At 37.8% G+C, this 12,038-nt stretch overlaps 1 protein-coding gene across 3 annotated transcripts in view; it reads left to right on the top strand.

Moving 5' to 3' along the window:
• The window catches only part of ZC3H12C (zinc finger CCCH-type containing 12C), a 69,810-nt gene that overhangs the window by 41,863 nt on the left and 15,909 nt on the right, over nt 1–12,038 (top strand). For all 3 annotated transcript variants that reach the window (XM_082845163.1, XM_082845162.1, XM_082845164.1), the window contains exon 3: nt 10,882–11,021. In XM_082845163.1, coding sequence (XP_082701289.1) covers nt 10,882–11,021 — 140 coding nt within the window. The remainder of the gene's footprint in view (nt 1–10,881; nt 11,022–12,038) is intronic.

The raw sequence follows: 12,038 nt of genomic DNA, 5'->3' as shown, positions 1-12,038 counted from the left end.
GCTTATTTAAACCCTAACCTAGGAAATAGCAACATTAATAATCCTATTACATAATGAATAAAGTTAATTATAAATCACCTAACTAGTGATTGTAAGAAATGGGAAAAGTCACCCAGTTATAATAGGAAAAAAGTGATTCGAGTTTTACGTTTCCTACCTGTCTTAATATTGAAGACATTATTACATCTACTTAACAGGTATGTTCTGTTCAGCATCTTTAGACTAATGACCCACTTGGATCTAGATTAGCTAGATGTGCTTCCTATTATTGATTTTGGCTTCAAATTATGGACCTTATAAGGTGAGGACATCTTTCTACTTTCCTTTTTCCTTATCCTTTCCCATTCTCAAAATTCTCTTGGCCACACTGCTCTTGTGTCTGTACCAACTGGAGGGTAATAATGAACTTTCATGTTAAGACTTCGACTGTAATTTTGGCGTTGAAATTTTCATTGTCCTAAATCAGTAATTTTCAGACTTTTATTTTCCTTTGAAGCAGTACAATCCTGCAAATCTTAAAAGGAAGCCCAGTATTTAAAACAAACAAAAACATAGTATCGTTTGAATTGGAGGGTATAAGTGGAGGCTGTGTTTCCCAGTTAAAAATTCCCTTCATTGTTCCCTAGAAGGGCCTCTGGGATTTCTGTTTGGAACACAACTTGATAGACCTGATTAAATTATCTGTAAGAAGGGAGTTTATCTGTAACAAGGGATTTAGTTTTCTGGGTATATTGCATCCTAACCACTAGGTTTAGGTTCAAAGTGATCTTGGTGTAGTGGGAAAGAGATCAGAGATTAAAAGTTCAGTAGCTATAAGAGTGACAAAATAGACATAAATCACTCATTATGAGCCTTCAATATGAAAGAAAAAGTTCTAGATGCCCATGAGTCAGCACATGGAATTATAGATTCTTAAATACGATATGAAATTTAATTAGACTACAATAATAGGAAGGAAAATATTCTCTTATTTCCATATTGAAGATGATATCCAGCTGTACTCCTGTTTCCTTGCTTAAGGGAAATGGGATAGATGTAGGAGAGTTTCTTCTTAACAATCATTAAACGTTGCTAATGCATTAGTATTGGAAAGAGTTCTTTAAAATTAAAATCTATTTTCATGTATACGACATGGGTTATGTACAGTCAGGCCTAAAAATTGAAAAACTAAGTCATCAAGTATTTGAAGAGCACCTAGGTGTATTAATAATTTAGTGTTCGATAAATATCTATTATTATTATTATATTAATATAATATAATTATATAAGCTAACTATATCAAAGCTTAAAGGACTTTGGTACTAAAGATTCAAATACGGTTTTCTAGTTTAAAATTATACATTTGGACTTCCCTGGTGGCGCAGTGGTTGAGAGTCCGCCTGCCGTTGCAGGAGACGCGGGTTCATGCCCCAGTCCGGGAGGATCCCACATGCCGCGGAGCGGCTGGGCCCGTGAGCGATGGCCGCTGAGCCTGCGCGTCCGGAGCCTGTGCTTCGCAACGGGAGAGGCTGCAACAGTGAGAGGCCCGCGTACCAAAAAAAAAAAATTTAAGAAAGTATACATTTTACTCATACTGTTCACTCTAGGCACTTCACTGACAAACTTGTATCCTTATCATTATATGCAGTTTGATATAATGACCCATTAAAGTCACAGAAGTTTTATAATCATACTTGAATCTTCCAGTGAAGGGTGTAGCAAACTTGTAGGTCAAGTTTTTGATTTAAATAAAAGATGATATATCAAAGGTTATAAAAAAGCAATGGATTGTTTTTTTGAGTCCCCTGATACCTTGATCTCTTTCTGTTTTTTTAAAAAAAACTAAAACTGTTTAGTGATCTCCACATATCAAACACATTGATCTAAAAAAATCACAGTTTACCATCAGTAGTGAGATTAAAGCTATTAAAGATTTACTGGTTTCATTTTCATTCCAAAGCAAGCTCTTTTCCATTTTCTAAAAATTAGGACCAAAGGGACATGAGAAAGTGAAGGCACTAATATTTGTTTAAGTCTTCTATGTGCCAGGCACTCTGCTCAGTGGATGTTACCTTGTTCAGTTCTCACAACCCTGTAATGTAGGTGGGATTCTCTCCATTTTAAATATGAGAAGATTGAGGTTGAAAATAAGTAACTTGCCAAGGTCACACAGAAATGTACTAAAGAAAATACTTAAACTCATGTCTAATTCCAGACACTGTTATTTTCACTGTGCTGGCCTACTCATGAAAAGCCATCTCTGTTTAGTAGTAATGCTAGTAGTAGTATTAATAGTACTAATACTGTCATAATAATTAGTAGTGCTAATTAACTATTAGTAGTACTAAACATGCCATTCTAGGTATGATTGTTACAATTAGATTTTAGATGAGCTATGGAAAAACTTTTTAAGAATGGCTTTCCTTTGATCATATAAGGGATAGACTTATTACATAAATATAAGAAAATAAAAATCATTTATGATTTCCAAGGTTCTTTGCAAGCATTATAAGTAATATGTTAATTCAAAGCAAATACTCAAAGTTGAGCAAAATCAAATTTGAGGAAATAAAAGATAATTGACAAAAGACTCATTTCTCTTTTTTTTTTTTCAATGCCATGAAAAGAATTAAAAAGAAGTAGTCCCCTTTAATAGATGCCTTCATTCCCTTGTTAGATTTCTCCATGTTTTTCAATTTGCTCCTGTCTACCACAGGAATATAACAGTTATAATTCTAAAATAACCCTTTCTATCCTGTGGTTAACCTAGTTAATGATATGTGTGTATATAACTTAACAAAGTATATAATACATGAAATTATGTTTCCTAGACACAGCAAATGGAATGGTTTGCCCATTATCCCTCTCTTCTAGGTCCTGTATTGAGGCAAACTACATTAAAGTGTGTGGTTCCCTGAATTTTTCTCTGCATTACAAAATACACCTTTGTAAATCCGTTAACCATCACAGGTGACTAATTTAATGGCACATAATAAGCAAGTGTACTTCAGTTCTCTAGTGGGAAGTATATATGATGTTTTTATAAGATTTAGCAAATATCATATTAGTTTGAGTGCTTATGGAATTGCCCTTCTGTTGAAGACAGAAAAGTAGAACTGAGGGGTTTTCAAATTTGTTGCAGTAGTATATATGAAGAGATTAAAGATAATCCCATTAGATACAAGACAAAGTGAATTTACAGAATAATAAAGTTATGATAGTGAAAATCTTATGAAGAATATGTTTGTCAAGATAATTTGTGTTCATTTTAGCTCCCCTTAGTTTCCAATTTCTAGTTCACTAGAAGGTGCATATGTCTGAAACTCCGAGTGGGAGTCCCTGCATAAAAGAAATGGGGCTTCAGTTACCCCAGTCCAGACCTTAGTAGCCCTTTTCACAGCTTGCAAATTAATTTCATCTTATTGTCTGGAATAAGCTCTGCAATGAATTACAGAAATCTGTTTGGGAAGTTGCAATGACTAATAAATCAGCAATTAGTTTTGCATGTGGCATATTAGTTGTGGGATATTAGAAAACCTCTCATTCAAAATTTGGCCCATAGCATGGCAGACCTCTAGCACATATTTACTCTCAGTATAGATAAGCACATATTCACTAACTCAGGTGGCTTGTCTCCCAGGAGCTTCAAAAATCCTCTACCTGGAGTCCAGAATATGGTAGCCTTTAGTTTATACAGGAGATCTCTTCCCAACAGATGAGCAGCATTAAGGGACAAGAGAGGCATGTTCCTCCAAGAGAGGACCTATTTGCTCAGGAATCTCAGAGGAGAAAGAACAGGTAGAAGGTTGTCCAGAGATACCCACAACTTATATGTTTTTCTGGATGTAGGTGAAACAAGAGAGATCAGTAGAAATTGCAGAATACATGCATGGTTCCAGTATCTACAAGAAAGGACAAGAAAATATTAAGGCAGGAAAAGGAAACATAAGGCTTTTCCATTCCCAGCTCTGAAGCTCCTCTATTAAGTCAGTTTTGCTCATTAGTTTGCACCATTTGCTAATTGTTTCCTGTCTGATTTCAAGCGGAGAGGGGGTGTCTCCTGATGGAGCTGGTAAAGTTTTATAGGTAGCGTCCCTTGTATCTTCCTCAGTCTCTAGCTATCTTCTTACAATAGTAACATACTGACTTTTCATCGGCAAGTCCTATCTTATTTGTTGGTAGCCCCAGAAAGTATTTGCTCCCTGTGTGAATAAGTAAGCAGGTAACACTGCAATCTTGAGTTTCTTTTTGGCTTTACCTTTCTCCATTTCTTTCCCCCAAACTGGATTACTGTTGCCAATACCTGAGAAACTGTCTATTTTTTGACATACAGATAACTTTTCTCTTACTTGTGCTTGCAACAAGGCTACCACAGAAGTGGAGAGGATTAAGAGTCTATTCTGATCCACCCCTGTATCCATCCCCATTCATTTAGAAAATGCCTTGGTGAACCACTGATGGAAATCACTGGGGGACTCATGCAGGAGCAGCACTGCAGCTTCTCTCAGGCCACCTTTTGCAGAAAGACTGCAAAGTCTGCCATCAGCAGTGCCTCGCAATGGGTGTCCTAGGTTTGAGGAGCAGCCAGAGTTGTTGCGGAAGGTGCCTGAAGCTATGACACTCCGTTTGCCCCATCACATCTGTTCCCTTAGTCAAGCAGACTCACCTAAGGCAACATTCCAAGTTACAGTCAGTGTCCATCCTCACACACAGGGCTGCAAACTGAAAACATGCTGTAGAAAACCTTGGCACATTTTTGCAGATCTTTCCAGGGCACTGGAAAATAACTCTTAAGATGGATATCACCTAGGGGAAAGGGATGTGGTACCCTTACCACATCTGATCCACCCAGCAGTACTGGATAACTTCTGAAGGGTATTTGAATCCCTGTAGCTCCAAAGGGAGAAGGCTGATTTTCTCTACACTGAGATGAAAACTAAGTTGTTTTGTATGGCACTGTATTTTCAGGCTCATTTTGCAATTTAAAAGCCTGACTCCTTTTGTTTCCCCTTCCCTCCAAGTTATCAGGGAAACCATTTGCCAACCTGATGCCTTAATTCTAAGACAGTTTCTTATCCAGATTTTCAGACTCCTTGCTCCTTCCTCTTAATCATTTCTGCTTCCCTAGCTATGTTTTGCATGTTGAGTGTAGGGGGAGTCTTGGAGGTGGAGTCCATACCAGAACATTCAAAATAAGGCTGGCAATTCTCCCTCTTCCAAAGGGAAGTTATCCCGGGATCCTGAAGTCCCTGGGAACCATCTGTCCAAGAAGGCATCATCTCCTCTTTCTCGGTCCCAGATAAGGCAAAGAAGGTGAAGGGGGGTAGAAGGAGCAGTAGCAGAGAAGTGTTGAGAACCTGGAGAAACAAAAAGGTGCTTTCAGTTTCTTAATCTCTTCCTTCAGTTTTTTTAATTCATTCTTACTGGCTGTCTAGTTCATTCTTTCATTTATTTCCTGAGATCCAGAGATACCAATAACCCTTTTATTTTAAGTAGGGTTTTTCTAAAAATCTGTGTAAATATACCAATTTGTCTACTTTAAATGAGCCTTCCTCTGGCCATTGCAAAGCAGGAATTTTATAAACATGCCTATTCAAAACATGACAGAGTAACGTAAGCCCTTTAAGAAAGAGACCTTCTGGCAGGCTCCTTATATTTTCTACATTAAAGCCAGTGTTGAATCACACACAACCTTCAAGCCTCTATTACCCATTTTGCTCAGCAGGAACTCAGAATTAGCAGTGAGAGTTTGGCATTTTCCCTGGGAAACCAAACCCACTGAGCCAAAGTAGTCAAAGGAACACTTTTTAGCAAACATCCAGGGTCTCCAACCTAATCAATGGTGGCTACAAACCCTGTAACAAATTCACCAGCAGGACTCACTTGAGGTATACCATCCTTATTGCCAAATTGTTGAAATACGAAAGAAATTGAGGCCCACAGGAACATGCCAATTCATAAATATAGAACTAGCTGTTTTTACTACTGAAGAAAAAAACCCTAAATGCACGCAGATACAGCCTGTAAGATGGCTACAGAACTATAATGAATTTTCTTCTCTATTTATGGAATTAGAGCTACAGTTTGTAAACATCATCCTACTCTTTTAGTAAACACTCAACAGACAGTTAATTTGCACCAATAGCTACATTGTGCTCACTCTGACATCCTGTTTTTCATATTTTTTTTTATCAGGCTTACTCTTTTTATAATTCTTTATCAGAGCCTCCTACCCTTGCCCCTTATATAGTAACCAGCACATATGATTAGTCACATCCTTCAACACGCCTCATAAGGTTAGGTCAAGTTCAGTCTCCCCCAGCCTCTCCCAGTCTGTAAGTCCCACCTGCAGTTTGGAGCTACCTGGTAGTTTTCTGCTCAGGCTTTCACTGTTACTAGGGATGATTCTGGGCCTTGGCAGCTATCAGGGACTTCCATGCCAGCAGCAGCCATTCCAGGGATTTCCTAGCTGGCATTCATTTGTTTGGCCTGATCAGGAGAGGATTGGCTGGGGAAGTATTGGACATGCAGGGACCAACCCTACACATCCCCACTTGCCTGCTTCTTTCTGTCCCACCCATAGAGAAGACATTAGCCTGCCCCCATGTGAGATCTGAGGCTGGGCCAACTGCTGATTGCTTTAAATCTGATTTCAAGTTACTATGGGGTTTTACTCTACCTGGGTGTGGAATTACTATGTTTGAGAGAAAACACGCCTTCACCTTTATAAAGTATTGCCAAATTGCTCTCCTAAATAGTCATACCATTTATACTCCCACCTGTAATGTATGAGTTCCTACTTTCACACATCCTTGGCAACATCTGGTGTTTGCAGACTTTTATTTTTTCCAGTACGATGGGTGTGAAGTGGTGTCTCACTTTAGCTTAATTTGCATTTCTTCACTGTTGAGCATCTTTTCATGTTTGTTGGTCATTTGGGTTTCCTCTCTTGAGGATTCACTGTTCATATCTATTGCCTTAAAAAAAAAAATGGTTACCCTTCTCAATGTATAGGAGTACTTTATGTATTACGAGTACTAGTCTTTATCAGTCCTATGTATTGAAAATACCTTCTTCCAGGCTATGGCATTTTTATGGAGTCTTTTTCATAAAGAAGTTTTATGTGCTCAAATGTATCATTCTTTTCCTTGATAGTATGTGATTGTGTCTTCTTTAAGAAGAATCTCCCTATCTTGACATGAATGTCTCCTTTAATTTCTTCTAAAAAGTTTTACAGTATTTTCATTTTTAAATCTTTGAACTATATACAATTTATTTTTATGTATGGTATAAGGTAAAAATACAATTTTATTTTTTCCACATAAATAATCAATTGCCCTAGTACCATTTGTTAAATGATCCATCTTTTCTTTATCTGTAATGACACTTTTATGATTTATACAAACGTGTGTGTATGTGTGAGAGAGAGAGATCTTAGGCTCACTTGTCTGTTATACTTTTTCTGTTTTTTTTTATTTTTGCCAGTAAAACACCAGTTGGATTTCTGTAGTTTTATGCACAAGTATTGATAGCTAGTGGGGAAGTTCCTCCTCTTTTGTTCTTCAGAATTGCTTAACTATCCTTGGCCTTTTATTTTTCCATACTAATTTTAGGATCAGCTTCTCAAGTTCCATAAAAAAAAACCCTTTCAGGATTTTTATTGGGATTTCAGTGCACTTATAGATTAATTTGAGAATTGCCATCTTCATACATTGAGTCTTACCATCCATGAAACTGGTATATTGTTCCTTTCATTTAGGTCTTCTCTTACTCCCTTTAAAACAGGTTTTTAATTTTCATTTTCTTTATAAAGCTCTTGGGATATCTTTTCTTCTTTAGATCTGTTTCGTTTTTGTAACTATTAAAAATGGCGTCATTTTTCAAATTAAAATTTTCTTTTTTTGCGGTATGCGGGCCTCTCACTGTTGTGGCCTCTCCCGTTGCGGAGCACAGGCTCTGGACGCGCAGGCTCAGCGGCCCAGCCGCTCCACGACATGTGGGATCTTCCCGGACCGGGGCACGAACCCGTGTCCCCTGCATTGGCAGGCGGACTCTCAACCACCGCGCCACCAGGGAAGCCCTAAAATTAAAATTTTAAATTGGTTTACTGGTGTATAGCAACACTAATCTTTAATAACGTATTGTCAAAGAACATTGTATGATAGATTCTTGATGTCTGTTGAAATCTGTTCTGTGGCCTAGTGCACAGCCAATGTGTTCTTGTTCCATGTGTTCTTGAAAAGGTTTTCTCTTTAATTTTGTACAGGGTTTTGTATATGTTCATTAGGTCACCTGTAATCGATTATTCACTTGTCTGTATTCTTACTAAATGTTTTCTGCTTCACCTGTCAATTAGTATTATTGTGGATTTGTTTATTTCTTCTTGTCATCCCGTGATCTTTTGCCTAACACTGAGTTCACAATTATTATAGCTTCCTTGTGAATTGTTCCCTTTTTACTATTATGTAATAACTTTTTACCCCTGGTAATGTTTCTGCCTTAAAATATATTTTTTTCTGATATTCATAGAATTTTCTGTTGGTTTATGGTATGAGTAAGGCAGCAGTTAAGGATGTGTTTAGCTGCAAATAACAGAAAACTTCACTACAGTTTTTTAAACAAATGTCGGGGAGGTATTTTTTCTCAAATAACAAAATCAGAGATTGATGTGGGTCCATCAACAGCTGATATGGTTCTGTTTGCCATTCACAGTGTGGTGCCTCTCATCCTCTTGCTTGCGTTCTCCCTAGGAGGTTTTGTGGGAAGGGGGTGCGGGGCTGTGGGCAGAGGGGAAGAGCAGATAATGGGAACGACCTGTTGTCAGTGTCGCACATGGTATAATACCTGGGTTAGCATCTGTAGAATCTTAGTCCCATGTTTGTAAGTGGTTTGCTGTTTACACACAGTTTATGAAAGTTATTTAGTTAGAAAGATGGAATCTTCTCTTTCTACAGTAAAATGTGATGGTTGTCTTTACCAAGTGAAGTCACCTGAAAGAAAATGCTTATGCAGTCCTCTCTTTAAGCCAGAAGCAGTTAAATTCTTAAGTCTCAGTAAACTAAATGTCATAATGACTAGCAAAGCATAATACATTTAGATCTCAAAGCATTAATGCAAAATAAAAATATACTTGGGTCTTAGCAAGTTGAGTTTTGTATTTAGGAATAATTAGTATATATATTCTCACAAGAGAATGCCATCATTTTTTTATTTTTTATAAATTTATTTATTTTATTTATTTATTTTTGGCTGTGATGGGTCTTCGTTGCTGCGCGCGGGCTTTCTGTAGTCGCGGAGAGTGGGGGCTACTCTTCACTGTGGTATGCAGGTCTCTCATTGTGGTGGCTTCTCTTGTGGAGCACGGGCTCTAGGGCTCTCGGGCTTCAGTAGTTGTGGCACGCAGGCTCAGTAGATGTGGCTTGCAGGCTCTAGAGCATAGGCTCAATACTTGTGGCGCATGGGCTTAGTTGCTCCGCAGCATGTGGGATCTTCCCGAACCAGGGCTCGAACCCATGTCGCCTGCATTGGCAGGCGGATTCTTAACCACTGCACCACCAGGGAAGCCCCAGCCATCATTTTTTATATTTCTTCAGAAGACTGCTTAAATTTCAGTATTTTCCATGAAACCTAGCATCACTCTGTGTCATTTGCTGGGGCATTGTTGAGGCCATCAGGTATCCCTTCTTTCCAAGAAAATGTGCCTCAAACTCCCCCTTCCCTTATCCCTTTCTCTGAGACTTTCAGTGCATCTGATTTCATCTCTAATGTTACCCCAGACCATTAGGACAGGTCTATGGAACATAAACAGTTTCTGAGGTTTGCATTTATAGCCTTCAATACCTATAAAGCAAGTTGGTCTATTTCTGTTTTATCCTTCAAACATGAGTAGTCATATTTAGATAGTTTTAGTGCTTCCCAGGGGACCACTAGAACAGTATATTAATATACCTAATGTTTGATTTGTGCTAAAAGGTAACAGAGCATTTACTTACCTTATTCCATTCAGTGCACCTTAGCCCAAGAACAAAGAATATCTGTCTCCATTATAGATAAGAATGGAGCCTTCAGTGCTCAAACTGTAAAAAAGTGTACTTATTGCATTCAAAGCAGGAGACTGTTTCTTTTAAAACATTAGAATAGTGTTACTTTGAATTATTAGGTTAAAGTACACAAGCAGAGCCTGGTGCTAGATAAATATTTATTGAATGACTACACTTTTAGTTGGGCATTTTCTTTTAGGCACTAAAACTGCTAATCCAATTTTGAATGCCCTTTTGTCATCATTAATCCTTGTGCAACACAATATTGTTAAACAGAAACCAGGTGTCTTTTCACTGAAGGATGGAAAATGTTTCTTGTATGAGATTAAGTATTGAGTTTTTCACTTGAGTGCATGTGTGTATGTTGTTTTACATTGGTCACCTGATAAATTTTGTGCATTGCTTAATCACTGGATTGAAATATACACATAGGAACTCTTGAAAAGGAAGAGTTTTTAGAAACTCTTAAGTATTCCATTCCACTGTTTTTACAGATTTTTTTTCTATGTGACTTCTTTTTTACATTTGACTGAAATTACTCTCACTGTGGCTGAGGCCCGTTTTTCCCTCTCCTATCAAAACGAGCTTGTATCTTTCTAACTAGTTAACCTTTACAACCTCACATTTGAAAATTCAGTTTTCTTTATTCTTCACGCAGTAATCATCCCAGTTTTCTTTTTGTTCTTCACAGAGTTTTCACTCCTCGGTTATCTTAATGTTTCTCTGAGCCCTAAAACTCTATCTTAAATTTGAATTTCTTATTAATATTTTAATTATGTTATCACATCTGTTTACAAATTTGAATTAATGGAGTCAAATTTAGGTTTTGTTGTGTTTTAAGTGTTCTAAAATAATCTTTTAGCCATGGAAACAAAGAAGTCTTTTCCTGCCGAGGAATAAAATTAGCAGTGGATTGGTTTTTGGAAAGAGGCCACAAGGATGTTACCGTCTTTGTTCCTGCTTGGAGGAAAGAGCAGTCCCGACCTGACGCGCTCATCACAGGTGAGCCCGCAAGCTTCCGTGTATACCTGAGCCAGTGTCTTGCTGAATAATCTGTGTGTCTGCTTCTGTTTACTAAGTTTGTGTGACTGCCACATTCACTTGGGTGGAACATTAAAGTTATTTTCGAGTTTAAAAACTATTGGGTTATGTTAACTAAACAGTAATTCTTGCTACATAAGCCAGTTCTTTTTTTTCATTTGGAAACTTTTTACTTCAAATTTTGTAAAAATTCTGACTTTTAGAGACATGCTAGGAGGCAAGAGGCCTAGATTCAAATTCCAACTGTGCTAGGTACTGTCCATGGCACTTTGAGCAGCACATTGACCCTCTTTGGACCCCAGCTTTCTCATCTGCTGTATGAAATTAGGTAGTAATCAAATTCTAGTGACTGCAGATCAATAAAGACCTGTGAGATCCTGGGAGCATGCTGTCTGGTGTCAAGTAGAGGAAATGACTCGATCCCAATAAAGTATCAGTATTTTGCATTATCTTGTAATTTTTAAATGTATGAGTTTCAGGCAGAGGTGTCCCCTGTAACTGTTAATTATTGCTGCCCAACATTTTGCTCAAGTCAGTGATTCTCAACTGGCACCGAACCCTTCCTGCCCCTCTCTTCCCCAACATTAACAAAACTGAGGAACCTGTGTGAAGAAAACAACAGCACTTGTCAAATCAATGCAATCCCTATCAAATTGCCAACAGCATTTTTCATAGAACTAGAAGAAAACATTTTACAATTTGTATGGAAACACAAAAGACCCAGAATAACAAAAGCAATCTTGAGAAAAAAAAAACAGAGCTGGAGGAATCAGGCTCCCTGACTTCAGAATATACTACAAAGCTACAGTAATCAAGACAATATGGTACTGGAACAAGAACAGAAATATAGATCAGTGGAATAGGATAGAAAGCCCAGAGATAAACCCATGCACCTATGGTTACCTCATCTATGACAAAGGAAGATAGAATATACAATGGAGCAAAGACAACCTCTTCAATAAGTGGTCCTGAGAAAAC

This window comes from Leucopleurus acutus (assembly GCF_964270905.1).
Source record: "Leucopleurus acutus genome assembly, chromosome: 8".
Taxonomy (NCBI): Eukaryota; Metazoa; Chordata; class Mammalia; order Artiodactyla; family Delphinidae; genus Leucopleurus; species Leucopleurus acutus.
Note: the sequence above shows the minus strand (reverse complement) of the source record. Positions and strands in the feature narration are given on the sequence as shown.